Here is an 18076-nt window from a genome sequence, read left to right as displayed (position 1 = left end):
TGAAGGGTCCCAGGTTTGATTCCGGCCAAGGGCATGTACCTTGGTTGCAGGCACATCTCCAGGAGGGGGTGTGCAGGAGGCAGCTGATTGATACTTCTCTCTCATTGATGTTTCTAACTCTCTATCCCTTTCCCTTCCTCTCTGTCAATAAATATATATATATATTTAAAAAAAAAAAGAAAAGACAGAGGCACGGTCATTCCGTAGATGCCGTTGGACACACTGCTGTGGGCAGAGTGCCCCATTGCCATCTCCTTCCACCTTTCCCTTCGCGAGGGGGCGGTGGCCACCTGCAGCCTGTCCCCAGGTTGGCTGAGTGGCCCCTGCGGGAAGCGATCATGTCCTCAGTGGCCGAGCCCCCGCCAAGGAAGCCGGGACGGCTGCCCAGGGCCGGGCCTGTGTTCACGGCATCCCGGTGAAGAAGCCCTGGTCAAACCAGGCTTTGGGAAGGACACGCATCAGGGCTCTCCCCTGGTCTTCCTCCCATCACGCCTACCTCCTCGCTATTTCTCGCGTCTTTCCCTCTCTCACACTTGGCCAGGCCTTTGTGGAGGCCAGAGGTCATGCCCTGGGACTCAGCATTCCGAGTTTCATCCTAGTTTCTGATCTTATTTCTGGACACACGTGGAGGAAATTGACAGATGGTGGCCTGGGTGCCCTTGTGGGGAGCAGATATGAGTCTCATAGAGCAGGAGGCCGGTGTAGGGGGTTCATTAGAATTCAGATCCGGCGTCTAACAGGGAAATGGCTCTGGGGCATGTCCTCTTGGCAGGTTTGGACAGCAAGCTCTTTGCTGTCTTTCACCTAGGAGAGCTGGAGTCATCCTATGGCAAGACCCAGATTAAAGCAACCTGTCGAGTGAGGGCATTGTGAAACATGAAACCTAGTGTTCACTCACCCCTGACCAGGGAGGCTCAGTTGGTTGGAGCATCCGGGCCCATGCACCAGAGGGTTGTGGGTTCATTTCCTGGTCAGGGCACAACGCCCAGATTGCAGGGTTGATCCCAAGGGGAGCACGTTCAGGAGGCAACGGTGTTTCTCTCATTGGTGAAAAAATTGTCTGGCTCCTCTTCCTACTTAAAAAAAAAAAAGTTTCAGGTATACAGCATCATGATCCAATATCCGTATGCACTACAAAGTGATCACCCCAAAGTCTGATTACTACCCATCACCATGCAGGTAACTCCCTTTAGCCCACTGCACCACCTCCCCCTTCCCTCTGGGAACCACCAATCTGTTCTCTGTATCTATGAGTTTGTTGTGTTTATTTTTTTATTTTACTTTATTTTTTATACTAGAAGCCCGTTGCACGAAGATTCGCGCAATAGGCCTTCCTTCCCCTGGCTGCTGACATCGGTTTTCCTCCGGCAGCTGGGACCCAGGCCTTTGGTCCGGCCGCAGTGGAGAAGCCAAGCCTTGAGGCTAGGCTCTTCCCCTCTGGCCACAGCGAGGCTCGGCTTTTCTGCTGCAACTGCAGTCTTCAGTCTTCACTCTGGCCGGAGCCTTTAGTCTTGGCTCCACGCCTGCGTATGCAAATTAACACATTGTTTGCGGGTAGTTTTTATCGCGCGCTAACAGGTGGCACGGGCCATTTTTGCTAATTTTTTGCGCAAATGGCAACGTTCAGTAAAATTACGATAACTTTAGTTTACGTATTTATATGTTACCTGCATTCTACCGCTAGTCTACAAAAAACATATTAATATGTGTCCCGCACTCTACTACCAGTCAACATAAAACGTATAAATACGTTTCCCGCATACAATGTGTTAAGGAAAAAGCATTCCAGAGAAACATAATATAATGGTCTAAGACAAAAACATGCCTGGCATGTAGCAGAAACAACAAGACCAGTGTGGAGCATAGGATAATAGGAACTGGGGTTGGAAGGGGGTTGCACAGTATAAGCCCAGAAAGCCACTGGCTTTTACTCTTGAGTGAAATGAGAAGCCATCAGAGAAGCGACATGCTCTTACTTGTGTTTTAAAAAGGATCACTCTGCCTGCTGTGTTGAGGACAGACAGCAGGAAAGCAAGGGGGAAGTGTCTGGGAAATAATAGATTCCTAAGAAATTGATATCAGCCCCTTTTCCTACCTTGATAGCTAGACTGGTCATACTCTAACTTATCTCCCTAATGCTTCTTTGATGCAAAATAATGGATTGATTTTGTCCTCCTTTTTTTAAGCTTTAAATTCCAGATTCCAGCTCGCCCCCTTCTGGGGATCAAGCTCACAACCCAGGCATGTGCCCTTGACTGGAATCGAACCCAGGACCCTTCAGCCCGCAAGTCAATGCTCTATCCACTGAGCCAAACCAGCCAGGGCTGTTTTGTTTATTTTTTTTATTTTTTTGTTGTTTTCTTGTTTTTTTAGATTCCACATATAAATGAAATCATATGGTACTTTTGTTTCTCTTACTGACTTGTTTCATTTAACATTATACTCAAGGTCCTTTCATGTTTTTTCAAATGGCAAAATGTCATTTTTTAACTGATTAGTCTTCTATTATATATATATATGTATATTTATATCATATATAACTTTTTTTTCATATATAACTTTTTTATTTCACAGAGGAAGGTAGAGGGAGAGAATAGAAACATCATTGATGAAAGAGAATCACTGATCAGCTGCCTCCTGCATGCCCCCCACTAGAGATGGAGCCCACAACCCAGGCATGTGCCCTTGACTGGAGTCAAACCTGGGACCTTTCAGTCTGCAGGCCAACGCTCTAGCCACTGAGCCAAACCGGCTAGTACTTCTATTACATTTTTTTTTTTTACCACATCTTATTTATCCATTCATCCACAGATGTGCACTTGGGTCACACAGTATCAGTACCACTACGTTCTGTTTGATAGGAGTGAATCACTGAATCTGGCCCACATTCACGGGGAAGAGAAATTAGGATTTATCTTTTGAAGGGAAGAGTATTAAAGAATTAGTGGACATAATTGGAAGCCACTAAGGTAAGGATGGGTGAGGACCTGGCCTGGGAGAAGCCTCAGACAGAGAGGGGGAAATAATATAGGATTTGGAAGCATCTTGAAGGACTACTCCAACAGACTTGGGACTCATGTGGTAAGAGCAAGAAGAGCAACAGGAAGCCCTGGCCGGTTTGGCTCAGTGGATAGAGCGTCGGCCTGCGGACTGAAGGGTCCCGGGTTCAATTCCAGTCAATGATACCTGCCTGGGTTGTGGGCTCAATCCCCAGTAGGGGCTGTGCAGGAGGCAGCCGATCAATGATTCTCTCTCATCATGGATGTTTCTATCCCTCTTCCCCTCTCCTTTCCTCTTTGAAATCAATAAAAATTTATTATAAAAAAAAAAAGAAAAGAAGAAGAGCAACAAGAAGTATCTGAGGTAATGCTAGGGTTTTAAGTCCTGAGAAAGAGGGTAGTTAGGCGGCTCTGGCACAAATGGGACGTTCATCAGGAGGGTGGATTCTGGAGGTGATTTGAGTAGGAGAGCTTCTCCAGGCAAATGGAAACGTGGCCCTAAAGGTGGGAGAGCAAGTCTGGAAACCACAGTGACATCATCACTGAGCAGAAGCTGAAGCCCTGGGATCTGAGCTTTCTTTTCTTTTCTTTTGGAATCTGAGTTTTCTGAAAGGAATTGTGGGCCGGATGAGGAGGGTGCTAAGCCTTGGAGAATGCCTGGAGTGGAAACGGAGACAGAGGAGGCAGTACTGAGACGGGGTGGAAAGAGAGAGAACAGCCAAAACCGGTTTGGCTCAGTGGATAGAGCGTCGGCCTGCGGACTGAAAGGTCCCGGGTTCGATTCCGGTCAGGGGCATGTACCTGGGTTGCGGGCACATCCCCAGTAGGAGGTGGGCAGGAGGCAGCTGATCGATGTATCTCTCTCATCGCTGTTTCTCACTCTCTCTCTCCCTTACTCTCTGTAAAAAAAAAAAAAAACAAAAAAATATATTTAAAAAGAAAGAAAGAAAGAGAACAGTTGAGCATTGGGTACACCACAAGGTCAAGCAGAATGAGGACCGCCCTAGCCGGTGTTGCTCAGTGAATAGCGCATTGGCCTGCGGACTGAAGGGTCCCAGGTTCAATTCCGGTCAAGGGCACATGCCTAGGTTTCGGGCTCGATCCCTGGTGGTGGTGGTGGGGAGGTGCGTGCAGGATACAGCCAAACAATGATTTTTCTCACATCATTGATGTTTCTGTCTGTCTCTCTCTCTCTCTCCCTTCCTCTCTGAAATCAATAAAGTATATATAAAAAAAGGGAGGGTGAGAACCAAGAAAAACGAGGTTAAATCCACCTCCCTCCAAAATGCCCTTGTTGAGCACCTTATCCAACTATGTACTAACATGCCACTCCATGTTGGAGTGGGTGGTGGCTAGAGCTTAGCTTTGCATCAGCTAGTTCCTGGCATGTCACTTGATCTCACTAAAGCTGGGTCGTTGTGGGATACATTAGGTAAGAAGTAAATGGAGACTCAGAGGAACTGTCCCTCTAAAAGCATGCTACTGATGACTGGTCAGGACAGGGTTTGAATAAACTGGAGGGAAGACAAGTCTGAATGCAACAGGTTGAATGAGGCAGTTCTGTTCTGGGAAATGACTGTATTTGAACTTCTGATTTCAGGTCCGACTGCAGACGCAGCCCCCGAGTTTGCCTGGACAGCCTCCCATGTATTCTGGGACCTTTGACTGTTTCCGGAAGACTCTTATGAGAGAGGTATTGTTTGTTGGTGCTGGGCAGTCCTACCTGGAGGAACACATTCACAGGGTGGGCTTGTGACCCCCGGGGTAGGTTTACTTTGTGCAGTTCTGCTGGAGGTCTAGCCCACAGTGGTGCCCCTCTTACCATGCCATCCTATGCCCTCCTATTGGCATCGCTCTGGAGTCTTTGCTAGTTCCGGTTCCAGTTTTATGTGGATGACTAAAGCATAATTGGAAGGCAGAATTTGGAGCATAGGAAATTAATGAGGAGTAATTGAAGTGGGAGAAAATTCTGCCGCGCCAGCACGGCCGTGGGTGAACCTGGGGGGTCGGGGGGGCGGCGGTGAAGGATTAAAGAAGACAGACAAGAGAATAAAGCTGGGGCTGGGTGGACGCTGCCCTCATTAGAGAGACAGCGCCACAGCCTGCAAGCCGAGTCTATTTTATAGCCAGGTTCCACGAAGCAAAGTAAGGGCGTGGTCAAGATGTTTACTGCGTTCTCAAGGGTTTCGAATCTTACTCAGTTACATGCACCTGAACTCTATCAAGCCCACATCACTCAGCTTCCTGGGACCACAAGTTCATACCATAAGGTCAACCTTACAACCGTAGCCTTCGGCTATAACTGTGCTGCGACTTGCACGTGGCTTTGCCAGGAGAGGACCGTGCCCTCTCATTAGTCCAAAGCTTGAACCTGTCCAAACGCTGTAGCCGCTCTCCACAGAAAATACAAATCTGGATCAGTCAGTTTGATGGAGAATCGGTGGCAGACGTTTAGGTAAAGCCTGGAGGAAAAGTCAGAGTCTGAGGAACAGTGAGAGAGGCCGGCCGTCTTCACCCCCCAAGGCCGACAAGTACACTAATTGGTTTGGGGTTACCGGGTTACATAATTTTCCAGATATTGCTTAGAGTGAAAACATGGAATTTTTTAAAAGCTTTATTTTTTTAATTATTTTTTAAATATTTCACTTTTGCCCTAGCCGGTTCGGCTCAGTGGATAGAGCGTCAGCCTGTGGACTGAAGGGTCCTGGGTTTGATTCAGGCCAAGGACACATGCCCAGGTTGAGGGCTTAGTTGCCAGTGGGGAGACCGGAGAGCGAGCAAGAGGCAGCCAATCAATGATTCTCTCTCATCATTGATGTTTCTATCTCTCTTCCTTTCCCTTCCTCTCTGATATCAATAAAAATAATATTTTTAGAAATTTCACTTTTTAAAAATCTTGGTTGTTGAGAGTATTTAAAAAGTTTTAATTACTAGTGACATTTATACTCACTTCATTAGCACACGTTTAAAAAGAACTTGTTGCCGAAACCGGTTTGGCTCAGTGGATAGAGCGTCGGCCTGCGGACTGAAAGGTCCCAGGTTCGATTCCGGTCAAGGGCATGTACCTGGGTTGCGGGCACATCCCCAATAGATGTGCAAGAGGCAGCTGATCGATGTTTCTCTCTCATCGATGTTTCTAACTCCCTATCTCTCTAAAAAAAATAAAAATAAAATAAAATAAAATAAAAAGAACTTGTTGAAAATTTTTCCTTTGCTTCCTAAAATATAACTCTCATATGAATAAATGCCCTATTAAATATGTAGAAACTGAGAAGCAGGTGTCACTCAGATGAAGAGGGGATTCCACTGGTTAGTGGAGACTCAGCCTTGGGGAGAAGTCGTCCGGGCTCCTGCAGGACGGGGATGGGAGGGAGATTTTGCTCCGAGTCCCCTGCCCTGTGGAAGGAAGAGAGGCAAGTTTACCTGCCCCCTGGGCAACAACGGTATTGAACCGCTGTTTAGTGCTGGCCATGTGCTGGTGGCCGGGGGCCTGGTGAGAATGGCTTGTGTAAACCCCATTCCCTGCAGGGTTAACTAGACTCCCTGACTCCATCTTGGCGTGCGTCCCTGGTTTTCGTTGTACCAGACGTGGCTCTGCTTCCCCGAGCTGCCAGGTGGAGAGAGGTCTTGTTGTGCTGCCTGGGTCTGGGTGGGCCAGCATGGTGGAAGGAAGGCTGGAGCTGTCAGGGGGCTGGGTGTGGCCCCTCAGGACCCGAGCATCCTGCCCAGCCAGGTGGGAGCCCCGAGAGGGGCTTTGGAAGGACTTTGTCCCCGTGGCTTTGTAGCTCCTCCTCCGTTCACCCTTTCCTGTTTCCTGCCTCCAGTGTCTGCTTCCAGCCTGTAGTAGCCTTTGACCTTTGCAGGAGCCAAGTGGGCCGACTGGTGCAGTTGTGCCCCTTTAGTTGTGGACCCCCCCGCAGCACCCCTCTCTGTTACTGCTGCCCTCCATAAGGAGCAACTGCTACATTCCTTGTGTTTGTTTTAAAAATTATTTTGTATGAAAGTGACACAAGCACTTAGTTGTTACCGAAAGGCTTGTAACAAAGCAGCAAAGCGCTGTGCAGCTGTTTCTGTGGAGCTGCACAACACACACTCCTGCTCCGGTTCACACATTCTCATGTGTCTCCCTGTTTGTGGAAGATGATTCTGACTCTTACATTACCTCTCCCCGCGAACTTTGTGATCTAATCCAGTTCACTGTTTCTGATTGCAACTATATATACACATACGCTGCTTTCTTCCGTTCATTGAGTGACGTGCATCCATTTATTGTGCAACTCTGTTTTTCCTGAGGTTGGGGTGATCATTATGTCCGTTTTCAGTCGCTTGTGTTTCTATCCGTGGCTGTCTCCGCCACCCTGTACCCTAAATTACCCTAAATGCTCCCGGGTGCCGCCCGGTTCCCACACGCGGGCAGTGGGCGTGCTGTTCCCGTGTGTGTGGTTCTGCAGGTCTCCTTGGGAACAGCCTCTGGCGCCCCCTTCGTGCACCCCCCTGTGGATAGGCTTCCTCTCAGGAAGGCCCCCCGCGCTCGGGCTGACCGCTGCTCTCCCAGGTCCGGACCGTCCCTTCCCTGGTTCACTGCCCTCGTTTGGTCGGGATGTCTGTCTCTGTGTCCTACTGTCTGCCTAAAGCTGCCACCTCATTGCTTTCATACCAAACTATGCTGGTGAAAACGGATGTGCGGTCCTACTATTGTTTTTAACAACGAAAATCCCATGTCTTCACACTTGGAAAGTACAAAATTTCTTCATCACCTGTAATCTTACAAAAAGGAAGTCACATCACATTGTACTTCCTGTTTTATAGCTTTGTTTTCACTTGATGGTCTCTTCATGTTGCCATGTGATTTCATGAGTGTGTGGTAGTCTGTTTATGGAATTTCTACACTTTGTCTCATTTATCTCCTATTTGGGAGCTTTTAGATTCATTCCAAAATGTTGGTACCTTATAAGTGCCTGATGGTATTATTATTATTTTACATCTTTGAGTATTTCCTTAGCATACATTTCTGGACAGAATTTCCTGGTAAAAGGTATGATACTGCCAGATTTTCTTCCAGAATGGACACTGTTTTCCATTTTCTCCAACAGTACATTAAGTACAATTATTTCTCTCTTTTAAAAATACTTTTTATTGATTTTGAGAGAGAGGAAAGGAGAGGGAGAGAGAGAGCGAGAGAGAAGCATTGATGTGGGAGGGACTTTTGTATTTGTTTTTAAAGTCATGCCTTCCCCGTGCTCCCTATCGGGGATCGAGCCTGCAGCTTGAGCATGTGCCCTGACTGGGAATCCCCCCAGAGCCCTTTTGGTGCTTGGAACGACGGCCAACCGCATCCCACTGGCCACGGCTAAGAGGACAACTATTTCTGATTAATGTGGGCTTTTCTTCCTTTTTTTAAAAAATATATTTCATTGATTTTTTACAGAGAAGAAGGGAGAGAGATAGTTAGAAACATCTTTTTTTAAAAAAAATATATTTTATTGATTTTTTTACAGAGAGGAAGGGAGAGAGATAGAGAGCCAGAAACATCGATGAGAGAGAAACATCGATCAGCTGCCTCCTGCACACCTCCCACTGGGGACGTGCCCGCGACCCAGGTACATGCCCCTGACCGGAATCGAACCCGGGCCCCCCCAGTCCGCAGGCCGATGCTCTATCCACTGAGCCAAACCAGTTTCGGCGAGCTTTTCTTCCTTTTAAAACCTCTCCTTGCTTAGCGGAGAGGTGAGGAAGGAGGCCTCGGTGTGAAGGGCGGGGTGTCTACAAACAGCTTCTGCTTCCTTGCAGGGCGTCAGGGGGCTGTATCGAGGCATGGCCGCCCCCATCATCGGGGTCACCCCCATGTTCGCCGTGTGCTTCTTTGGGTTTGGTTTGGGGAAGAAACTGCAACAGAAACACCCAGAAGACGTGCTCAGGTGAGTGCTCTCGGGCCTGGAGCCCCAGATGGGCTGCCGTGGTGACCGGGTTCAAGGAGAGAACCGTGGCTGGCAGGGGTGGCTGCCCACCTGGGCCCTGGAAGTGCCGCACGCGGGAGCCGCTTACACTTCCTCTGCCCTGCGAACCGAAAGGGAAAAGCATCCCCCCTTCCTCGCCAGGTTGTCCAGTTCCTTCTGTAAAGTCGTGTTGCTCTCACCCGTCACCGGGGACAGTACTGATACCGGGCGGGCGGGCGCTGTGAGGTCTGCTCGCTCCCGTGGGGCCGGGCCCAGCCCTGTGGGAGCTCAGTAATGACAGCGGCAGCCTTGCTTCCCGTCACCCGGTTGGGGAAGGGAGTTTCCCATTTTTCTTTTACTCCATTTTTATAACACAGTTATAATGGCGTCTGATGTTAGTTTCTCTGATAACATGAGATGAGTTGCTGTTTTTCTCTTCAGTAAACGTTAAGAAGTCGGATTTGGGGATGCAGGGGCAGATGAGTCAGCGTTACAGCTCATGACACAAGTAGCTCCTGAAAACAGGCTTCTCACGGCTGTTCCGGGGCCACGCACCCGACCCCAGTGGGGTCGCTGCCAGTACTTTGGTCTGTGGATTGTGTTCCCCTTAGAGCAGTGGTTCTCCACCTTCTGGCCCTTTAAATTCAGTTCCTCATGCTGTGACCCAGCCATAACATGATTTTCGTGGCTACTTCATAGCTGTCATGTTGCTGCTGTTATGAATCGTCATGTAAATATCTGACATGCAGGATGGTCTTAGGCGACCCCTGTGAAAGGGTCGTTCGACCGCCAAAGGGGCCGCGACCCACAGGTTGAGAACCGCTGCCTTAGATCCTGTCAGCATCAGGGACACTGTCCTGCGTATGTGGAGGCTCACACACTCAGGACCCCCCCCCCCCCCCCCCCGCCGTGTCCCCTCCCTGCAGTGAGCAGCCTCTGAGGGTCGAGTGGAAAGGAGCAGCGCCAGGGCCTTGGGGTAGACGCCCAGGAAGGGCCAGCTCTCACAGACGCCCCCCAGGTGGCAGAAGCTGGAGGCAGGCAGAGTGTCTACTTGGTGCCCTGTGCACACAGCCACCCATTCCCAGGAAAGTCCCGTTCCAGGAGGTGGGGGTGAGCCCGGCCTAGGGTCCGGGCGTCCTGGGAGAATGGCGCGCGGCCACATAAGGGGACGTGTATTTGCGGAGAGGTCTCCCCAGGGGACAGTGTGAACGGGACGTGAAGGACACCGTGGGTACGTCTCTTGGCTGTTGAGCCGTCAGCCTTGGTGCGGGGCTTGCCCGGCCCGGCCGATGCGTGGCCCTGCCTGGGCGAGCGTGTGGACAGACCGGGCTGTTGAGACGGTTCCTCAGGGCTCGGCTCCCCTTTGGGTGGAACTGGCCTGAGGCTCATGCGGCAGAGGCTTGGGGTTAGGTGCGGCCTGAGGCGTAAGCGAGTAAGTCAAGTTCTTCAGCAACATTTGCTAAATTGGGGGGACTCCGTTGAGCTGTTCACTGTAGCTGTAAGTCCCGTTCCCTCTAGACCAGCCTGGTGTTGCTCATCCCAGAAGGCAAGATGCCAGACAGGGCGTGACGGCTGTGGGCTCAGATGCTAGGACTCCTCCAAACATTGTGTGCGGCTCATCCTCTGGGGCCAGGGTGAGGAGCCATATCGCTGGCCACTGGGGCCTGTTCCCTGCACAGAGGCCACAGGACCACCATGCCTGTCTAGGGCCCACCCCTGCCTGACCCTCTCAGTCTCTCAGAGCTCACTCCTTAGGACTGACCAGGCTGCCCCTCGGCCCGTGGAGGTGGCCGCAGCTGCCCTCCAGGCCCTTGTGCTCCAGAGGCGGTGAGATGGGAGGGGATCTGGGACCGACTGAGACCCAGTCCTGATTAGTGGCTCCTCCTCACCCCCAGCAACCCTGAGATTTATGGACGGGAAAGCAGGGCCCAGAGAGCTGGGGAGTTGTCCATAGTCACTGTGCGTGGCAGGCCCCGGGGCGGAAACCGTATCTTGCCATAGAGTTTCTCTCCCTGCCGGTGAGGCCACTGCACGTACAGGTGGGCGTCGCGTGGCTCTTGACACTGAGGCTCCTGCCCTGGGAGGTTTGACATCAGAATACACCTGGAACTTGGCTTTTGTGCAAAATATGATTTATCTGTGCTGGGCTTTCTGCCCAGTCCAAGGACTTATTTTTTCTTACAAAGTCATCCTCTGCTGGGATTGCCTCTGTCCTGGGCAGGTAGTCACAGGTACTTGTCTCTGTTTTGTTTTCAATACAGCTACCCCCAGCTGTTTGCAGCTGGGATGCTATCTGGTGTATTCACCACGGGAATCATGACCCCTGGAGAACGGATCAAGTGCTTGTTACAGGTAAGACTGTGATCTGGGTGGGGAGAGGTGGCTAGCTTTTCTACTCAGATACAATATGTGGATGTTTATGTCCTTTTACCTTTTTTTTAAATTGATTTCAGAGAGGAAGGGAGAGGGAGAGAGAGGTAGAAACATCAATAATGAGAGAGAGTCATTGATCGGCTGCCTCCTGCACGCCCCCCACTGGGGATCGAGCCCGCAACCCGGGCCTGTACCCTTGACCGGAATCAAACTGAGGACCCTTCAGTCCGCAGACTGACGCTCTATCTGCTGAGCCAAACCAGGCAGGTTCCCTTCACCTTTTTCTTTTTATTGGTTTTTATTTTTATTAGTTTCAGAGAGGAAGGGAGAGAGAGAGAGAGAGAGAGAAACATCAATGATGAGAGAGAATCATCGATCGGCCACCTCCTGCACGGCCCCACTGGGGATCGAGCCCGCAACCCAGGCATGTGCCCTTGACCAGAATTGAACCCAGGACCCTTCAGTCCGCAGGCCGACACTCTATCCACTGAGCCAAACCAGCCAGGGCTAATACACAATTCTTGCTGGGAAATTTTCATAATGCAGAGAAGCACAAAGGAAAAAAACACGTATTTATCACCCATGATACTATCCCACTGAGGTAACCATGGTTACGCTTCTGTGTGAATTTAGTCTTTTTGATAAACATCTATATTAAGAAATGTTATCTTTTGAAATAAAATTGGGATCACCTACTACAGTTGTTTTATAACTAACTTTTCCCCCTTGATATACCATATTATTTTTCTGTGATTATTTTTCTCAAGCATAATTTTCTGCAACTGATTTCATTACATATATGGCTGCCATTGCAATATGGCTGTCAATAATCCCTTACCTAGGGGTGTGACAGATTACATGCCACAGCGAAGATCTCTGTAAGTAAGATTCTACACATGCACCTGATTGTTTTGATGAATATTAGTTGCTTGTATTTTTCCTTTGGGAAGAACCTATTTGTGTTCCTTGCTCTTTTTTTTTTCTTTTTTCTAAATTGATTTATAAAAGCTTTGGACAGATTAAAGTTATTTTTTTTTCCTTTGGGATTAAGATTATTAATCACTTATGTGGCAAGTTCTTTTTCCTGGTTTACATCTGTCATCCCATTTCGTATATTTTTTAACTTAGGCTTTTTATTTTGAGATAATATAATAGACTCACGTGCAGTTGTGAGAAATAATACCAAGAAAAAACAAGGAAAGAAATAAACATAGAGATCCCGTGTGCCCTTTACCTGGCTTTCTCACAATGGTAACATCTTAAAACTATGGCACATCACAACCAGGGCATTGACATTGGTACAGTCACAACACAGAACGTTCCCAGCCTGCCACAGGCCTCTTATAACCATATCCACTCCTCCCCCTCCAGTCCTTAACCGCTCCAGCAACCATTAATCTGTACTCTCGTTCTATAATTCTGAAACTTCAAGAATGTTATGTAAATGGAATCTTATAGTATGTGAACTTTTTTTTCTTTTTAAATATATTTTATTGACTTTAGAGAAGAAGGGAGAAGGAGAGAGAGACGGAAACATCAATGATGAGAGAGAACTGCTGATTGGCTGCCTCCTGCTTCCCCTACTGGGCATTGAGTCTGCAACCCAGGCATGTGTCCCAACTGGAATGGACTTCCTGGTTCATAGGTCAATGCTCAACCACTGAGCCAAACCAGCTGAGCCCATATTGGCTTTTTAAACTCAGCATACTTTTCTGGGGATTCATTCCTATTGTTGATGTATGAATAATTCATTCCTGTTAAGGAGTTCATGGTGTGGATGAGCCACAATGTGTTTAACTTTTTATCCATTGAAGGACATCTGGTTGTTTCCAGTTTGGGGCTATTATGAATAAAGATGTTATAAACATTTATATAGAGATTTTTCTGAGAAAATAAATCTTCATTTCTCTGGGATAAATGCCCAGTAGTACAGTTACTGAATCATATGGTAGTTGCATGTTTAGTTTTTTAAAGAAACTACCAAACAGTTTTGGGGTTGGACCATTTTTTCCCACCAGCAGTGTGTGAGTGATCCAGTTTCTCTGCATCCTCACCAGCATCTGGTGTTTTCACTATTTTAATTTTAGCCGTTCTGACACACTTGTGTAGTGATAGCTCTTGTTAATTTGTATTTCCCTAGTAGCTGAAGATGTTGAACTCTTTTTATGTGCTCTTTGCTCTCTGTATATCCTATTTGGTGAAATGTCTGTTCATATATTTTGCCCATTTTCTAATTGGATTATTTTTATATTATTGAATTTTGACAGTCCTTTATTCTAGATGATAGTGCTTTGTTAGATGTGTGGTTTACAAATATTTTCTCCCAGCCTATAGTTTCTTTGTTATTTTTAGAAAAATTCACATCCTTCTTTTTTCCCCAGTGTTTTTTATTTCAAGAAAAACGATTTTAAATATAATAATGTACATGCAATAAACCTTAATATTTCAAGAAAAACGATCTTAAATATAATAATGTTACATGCAATAAACATTAATATTTCAAGAATAAAAGGATTTTAAGTATAAAGTTGTCTTTTGCTTTGAGGTGGATCTCTTGTAGACAGCATATAGTTGGGTCATGTTTTTGTATCCGTTCATCTACCCTACGCCTTTTGATTGGAGCATTTAATCCATGTACATTTAGAGTTATTATTGAGAGGTACTTATTTACAGCCATTTTAATTCCGCATGGCTAGGTTTCTCTCTGTTTCTTCTTCTCAACAACCCCTTCCAGCAGTCCCTTTAGCATTCCCTGTAATGCTGGCTTGGTGGTGATGAACTCCTTTAGCCCCTTTTTTGTCTGGGAAGCTCTTTATTTGACCGTCTATTGTGAATGATAGTCTTGCTGGATATAGTAATCTTGGTCTCAGATCCTTGCTTTCCATTACCTTGAGTACTTCGTGCCATTCCCTCTGGCCTGTACAGTTTCTGATGAGAAATCAGGTGTCAGCCTTATGGGAGCTCCTTTATAGGTAACAGTTTTCTCTTGCTGCCTTTAAGATTCCCCCTTTGTTTTTAATTTTTGGCATTTTCATTATGATGTGTCTGGGTGTGGATCTGGGTTCTTCTTGTTTGGGGTTCTCTGTGCCTCCTGAATTTGTGTGACTTTTTCCTTTACCAGGTTAGGGAAGTTTTCTACCATTATATCTCCTAACACCTTCTCTATTCCTTTCTCTTTTTCTGCCTCCTCTGCACCTGCTATTCTAATATTGTTATGTTTCACATTGTCCCACAGCTCCCTTAAGCTGTCCTCCTGTTTTTGTTTTGTTTTTTAATATATTTTATTGATTTTTTTACAGAGAGGAAGGGAGAGGGATAGAGAGTTAGAAACATCAATGAGAGAGAAACATCGGTCAGCCGCCTCCTACACACCCCCTACTAGGGATGTGCCGCAACCGAGGTACATGCCCTTGACCAGAATTGAACCGAGGACCCTTCAGTCCGCAAGCCAACGCTCTTTCTACTGAGCCAAACCGGCTAGGGCTGTCCTCCTGTTTTTTAATTGTTTTTTCTTTTTGGTTCTCTAATTGAGTGATATTTTCAACTCAGTCTTCTAATTCTCTGATTTGATCCTCAGCTTCCCCTAATCTGCTGTGTATTCCTTCCAATGTGTTCTTTATTTCTGTTATGTCATTCTTTATCTCAGACTGTTCTTTTTTCATAGTTACTATATCTTTTCATACTGTTGAGCATTTTTAACATCATTACTCTGAACTCTGTTTCAGATAAATTTCTTATCTCTGCTGGGAAGCCCAGCTTCGGGATTAGATCCCAGAGTTCTCAGTGGCACCCCACAGCCGAGCTATCTCCCCGGGACTTCAGTTGCCGTCTGTGGGTACCTGGCCAGCCCTTTCACACCTCCGCCCCTCCTACCAGTCTCTGTGCGGTCTCCACCTTCGGTCTGTAGGTATCAGGGTTCTCTCCTGTGAGTTTTCCGTTGATTATTCACAAAGCCTTTCTGTATTTCAGTTGTAATTCCAGCTCATTCCTGGGAGCATGTCCATGCAGCATCCTCCTACTCTGCCGCCATTTTTAATCTTCCAGAAAAATTGACATCTTTCTAATTGGAAGCTTTTCCTAACCAGAATTATTTTTTTATATATATATATTTTTTTTATTGATTTTTCACAGAGAGGAAGGGAGAGAGATAGAGTTAGAAACATCGATGAGAGAGAAACATCGATCAGCTGCCTCCTGCACATCCACCACCAGGGATGTGCCCGCAACCCAGGTACATGCCCTTGACCGGAATCAAACCCGGGACCTCTCAGTCCGCAGGCTGGCGCTCTATCCACTGAGCCAAACCGGTTTCGGCATCCTAACCAGAATTATGTCTCTCTCTCTCTCTTTACCTTTTATATGTCCCTTGGAAATGCAAACCCTATTGCTTGATGCACATATATTTTATTGCTATTTTGAATGGGATTTTTTTTTTCATTATTTTTTAACTGGTCAGTGCTGGTATGTAAGACAGTGATTGGGTTTATGAATTTAGTTTGGAAGTGCTTCTCCTTGGAACTGTTAAAGCTGTACTCTCTTTTCAGCTTTCATTACTCTTTGGTTGATGCCCCGTTGTTCTGATTCCTCCTGGCTCAGTTCTTGCTTTGGGTTCTGCTTGGGCCTGTCTTTCTCTCAGGGCATTTCTGGGATGACACCCTGCCTACCCGCCCTCAGGCTCTTGGCTCTTATCTTAGGCCCTGGGTCCCTGGGACTGGGAGGGGGCCCTCTCCTGGCCCTCCCCGGGCTCTGCACAGGACCTCTATCTAGACCAGTGATGGCGAACCTTTTGAGCTCGGCGTGTCAGCATTTTGAAAAACCCTAACTTAACTCTGGTGCCGTGTCGCATATAGAAATTTTTTGATATTTGCAACCATAGTAAAACAAAGACTTATGTTTTTGATATTTATTTTATATATTTAAATGCCATTTAACAGAAAAATCAACCAAAAAAAGGTGACACGCGTGTCATAGGTTCGCCATCGCTGATCTAGACACTTGGAGAGCTCTGGATGCAGCTTCTAGTTCACCTTTTCTTTTCTTTTTACTTTTTTTAAAAATATATTTTATTGATTTTTTGTAGAGGGGAAGGGAGAGGGATAGAGAGTTAGAAACATCGATGAGAGAGAAACATTGATCAGCTGCCTCCTGCACACCCCCTACTGGGAATGTTCCCTCAGCCAAGGTACATGCCCTTGACCAGAATCGAACCCGGGATCGTTCAGTCCGCAGGCCGACGCTCCATCCACTGAGCCACACCGGTCAGGGCCAGTTCACCTTTTCTTACCACGCTTCATGGTCGGTTAGGTCTTGGCATGGAGTTGTGCCCATGGATATTTGTTGAAATAGACTAAGTGAACGACGTGTGTTTGTCTCCTCCTGTCTAGATCTTCCAACTCACTTATTGGGAATGCTTTTGTACTGGGGAGAGTTCTTCACTTCGTTTCCAACTCCTCCTCTGTTGATTTTTTTCTCCTCGGTGCGTGTACATTTTTGAGACCTTCACCTGGCCTGTTGCATAGGGACTCGCACCAACCTGTCCGTTCCACATCACGGCTGTGTGACAGTCACCTTCTGCGGGCCCCGTGCCACTGGCCACTTCCTTGCTCGCCTGCAGTCTTCTCTAAGCTGCCGTGTCTGCTGCCCGTGAGGCTCCTGCTGACCTGCTGCCTCCTTGCTCCCCTCAGATTCAGGCTTCTTCCGGGGAAACCAAGTACACCGGTGCCCTGGACTGTGCGAAGAAGGTGTACCAGGAGTCCGGGATCCGAGGCATCTACAAGGGGACTGTGCTCACCCTCATGCGAGGTAAGCCTCGAGGCCGCGCCCCTGAGGGCACTGGAGGGCCCACCTGAGGAGCACCCACACCAGCCTTGGCAGCACAGCACGCGCTCCGGCAGGCTGGGACTGTGTCCTGGTCTGGGCCGTCTCGCCTCCGGCCACCGGGGACACACACAGGCAGAGGGGCCTTCCACCCTTCTGGGGGCTGCCCCTCGGGGGAGGAGTCATGACAGTGACGTTGGAGGGGAGTGGCACGTCGGCAGAAATTGTGGCTGGAGGGATGAGTGGGAAGAAAGAGTGACTTTGGAACAATTGGGCTCTCCCTGTTTTGTTTTTTAACACATTTAAAAAAAAATTATTATCGAACCTAGGACCCTGCAGTCCGCAGGCTGAAGCTCTATATCTACTGAGCCAAATCGGCTAGGGCTTTAATATATTTTTATTGATTTCAGAGAGGAAGGAGGGAAGAGAAAGGTCAATGATGAGAGAATCATTGATTGGCTGCCTCCTGCATGCTCCCTACTGGGGATCGAGCCCGCTTCCTGGGCATGTGCCCTTGAACCTGGGACCCTTCAGTTCGCAGGCCGATGCTCTGTCCACTGAGCCGAACAGGCTAGGGCTCTCCCTGGTTTGGAGAGACAGTCGGAGAGGCAGAGACGGCCCCACCCTTGTCCTGAGCTGGTAGCTGGGAGGAAGGCCAGATGCGAGGTGCCGTTCTAACTGCTTGGGTGGGCATGTCAGTGGGACCACGCAGAGGGACTTGGAACGTGAGGTGACGTCATGTGTGTTTACACTCACTCCCCTGCGCTTGCCCCAGAGCAGCATCTGGTCCCTATTGCGATCACGGCAGGAGGGTGCTTCTGAGGGACTTCCAGGAGCCCGCAGGATGGGCGCGCTCCGCTCTGCTAAGTTCAGGAAACCGGGGGGACTTACACCGTTTACCTCACATCCCTCTCGCCACGAACAGATGTTCCAGCCAGCGGGATGTATTTC

At 48.0% G+C, this 18076-nt stretch overlaps 1 protein-coding gene across 1 annotated transcript in view; it reads left to right on the top strand.

Annotated features, from left to right (window-relative positions):
* The first annotated feature begins 207 nt into the window (after positions 1 to 207).
* SLC25A20 (solute carrier family 25 (carnitine/acylcarnitine translocase), member 20) overlaps positions 208 to 18076 on the top strand; it is a 20111-nt gene continuing 2242 nt past the window's right edge. Inside the window, exons 1-7 of the mRNA XM_006770580.2 lie at positions 208 to 307; positions 773 to 858; positions 4600 to 4692; positions 8790 to 8917; positions 11197 to 11287; positions 16993 to 17110; positions 18051 to 18073. Coding sequence (XP_006770643.1) covers positions 208 to 307; positions 773 to 858; positions 4600 to 4692; positions 8790 to 8917; positions 11197 to 11287; positions 16993 to 17110; positions 18051 to 18073 — 639 coding nt within the window. The remainder of the gene's footprint in view (positions 308 to 772; positions 859 to 4599; positions 4693 to 8789; positions 8918 to 11196; positions 11288 to 16992; positions 17111 to 18050; positions 18074 to 18076) is intronic.

The sequence above is a fragment of the Myotis davidii genome, unplaced genomic scaffold (assembly GCF_000327345.1).
Source record: "Myotis davidii unplaced genomic scaffold, ASM32734v1 scaffold663, whole genome shotgun sequence".
Lineage (NCBI taxonomy): Eukaryota > Metazoa > Chordata > Mammalia > Chiroptera > Vespertilionidae > Myotis > Myotis davidii.
This window is presented reverse-complemented; position numbering and strand designations above follow the sequence as displayed.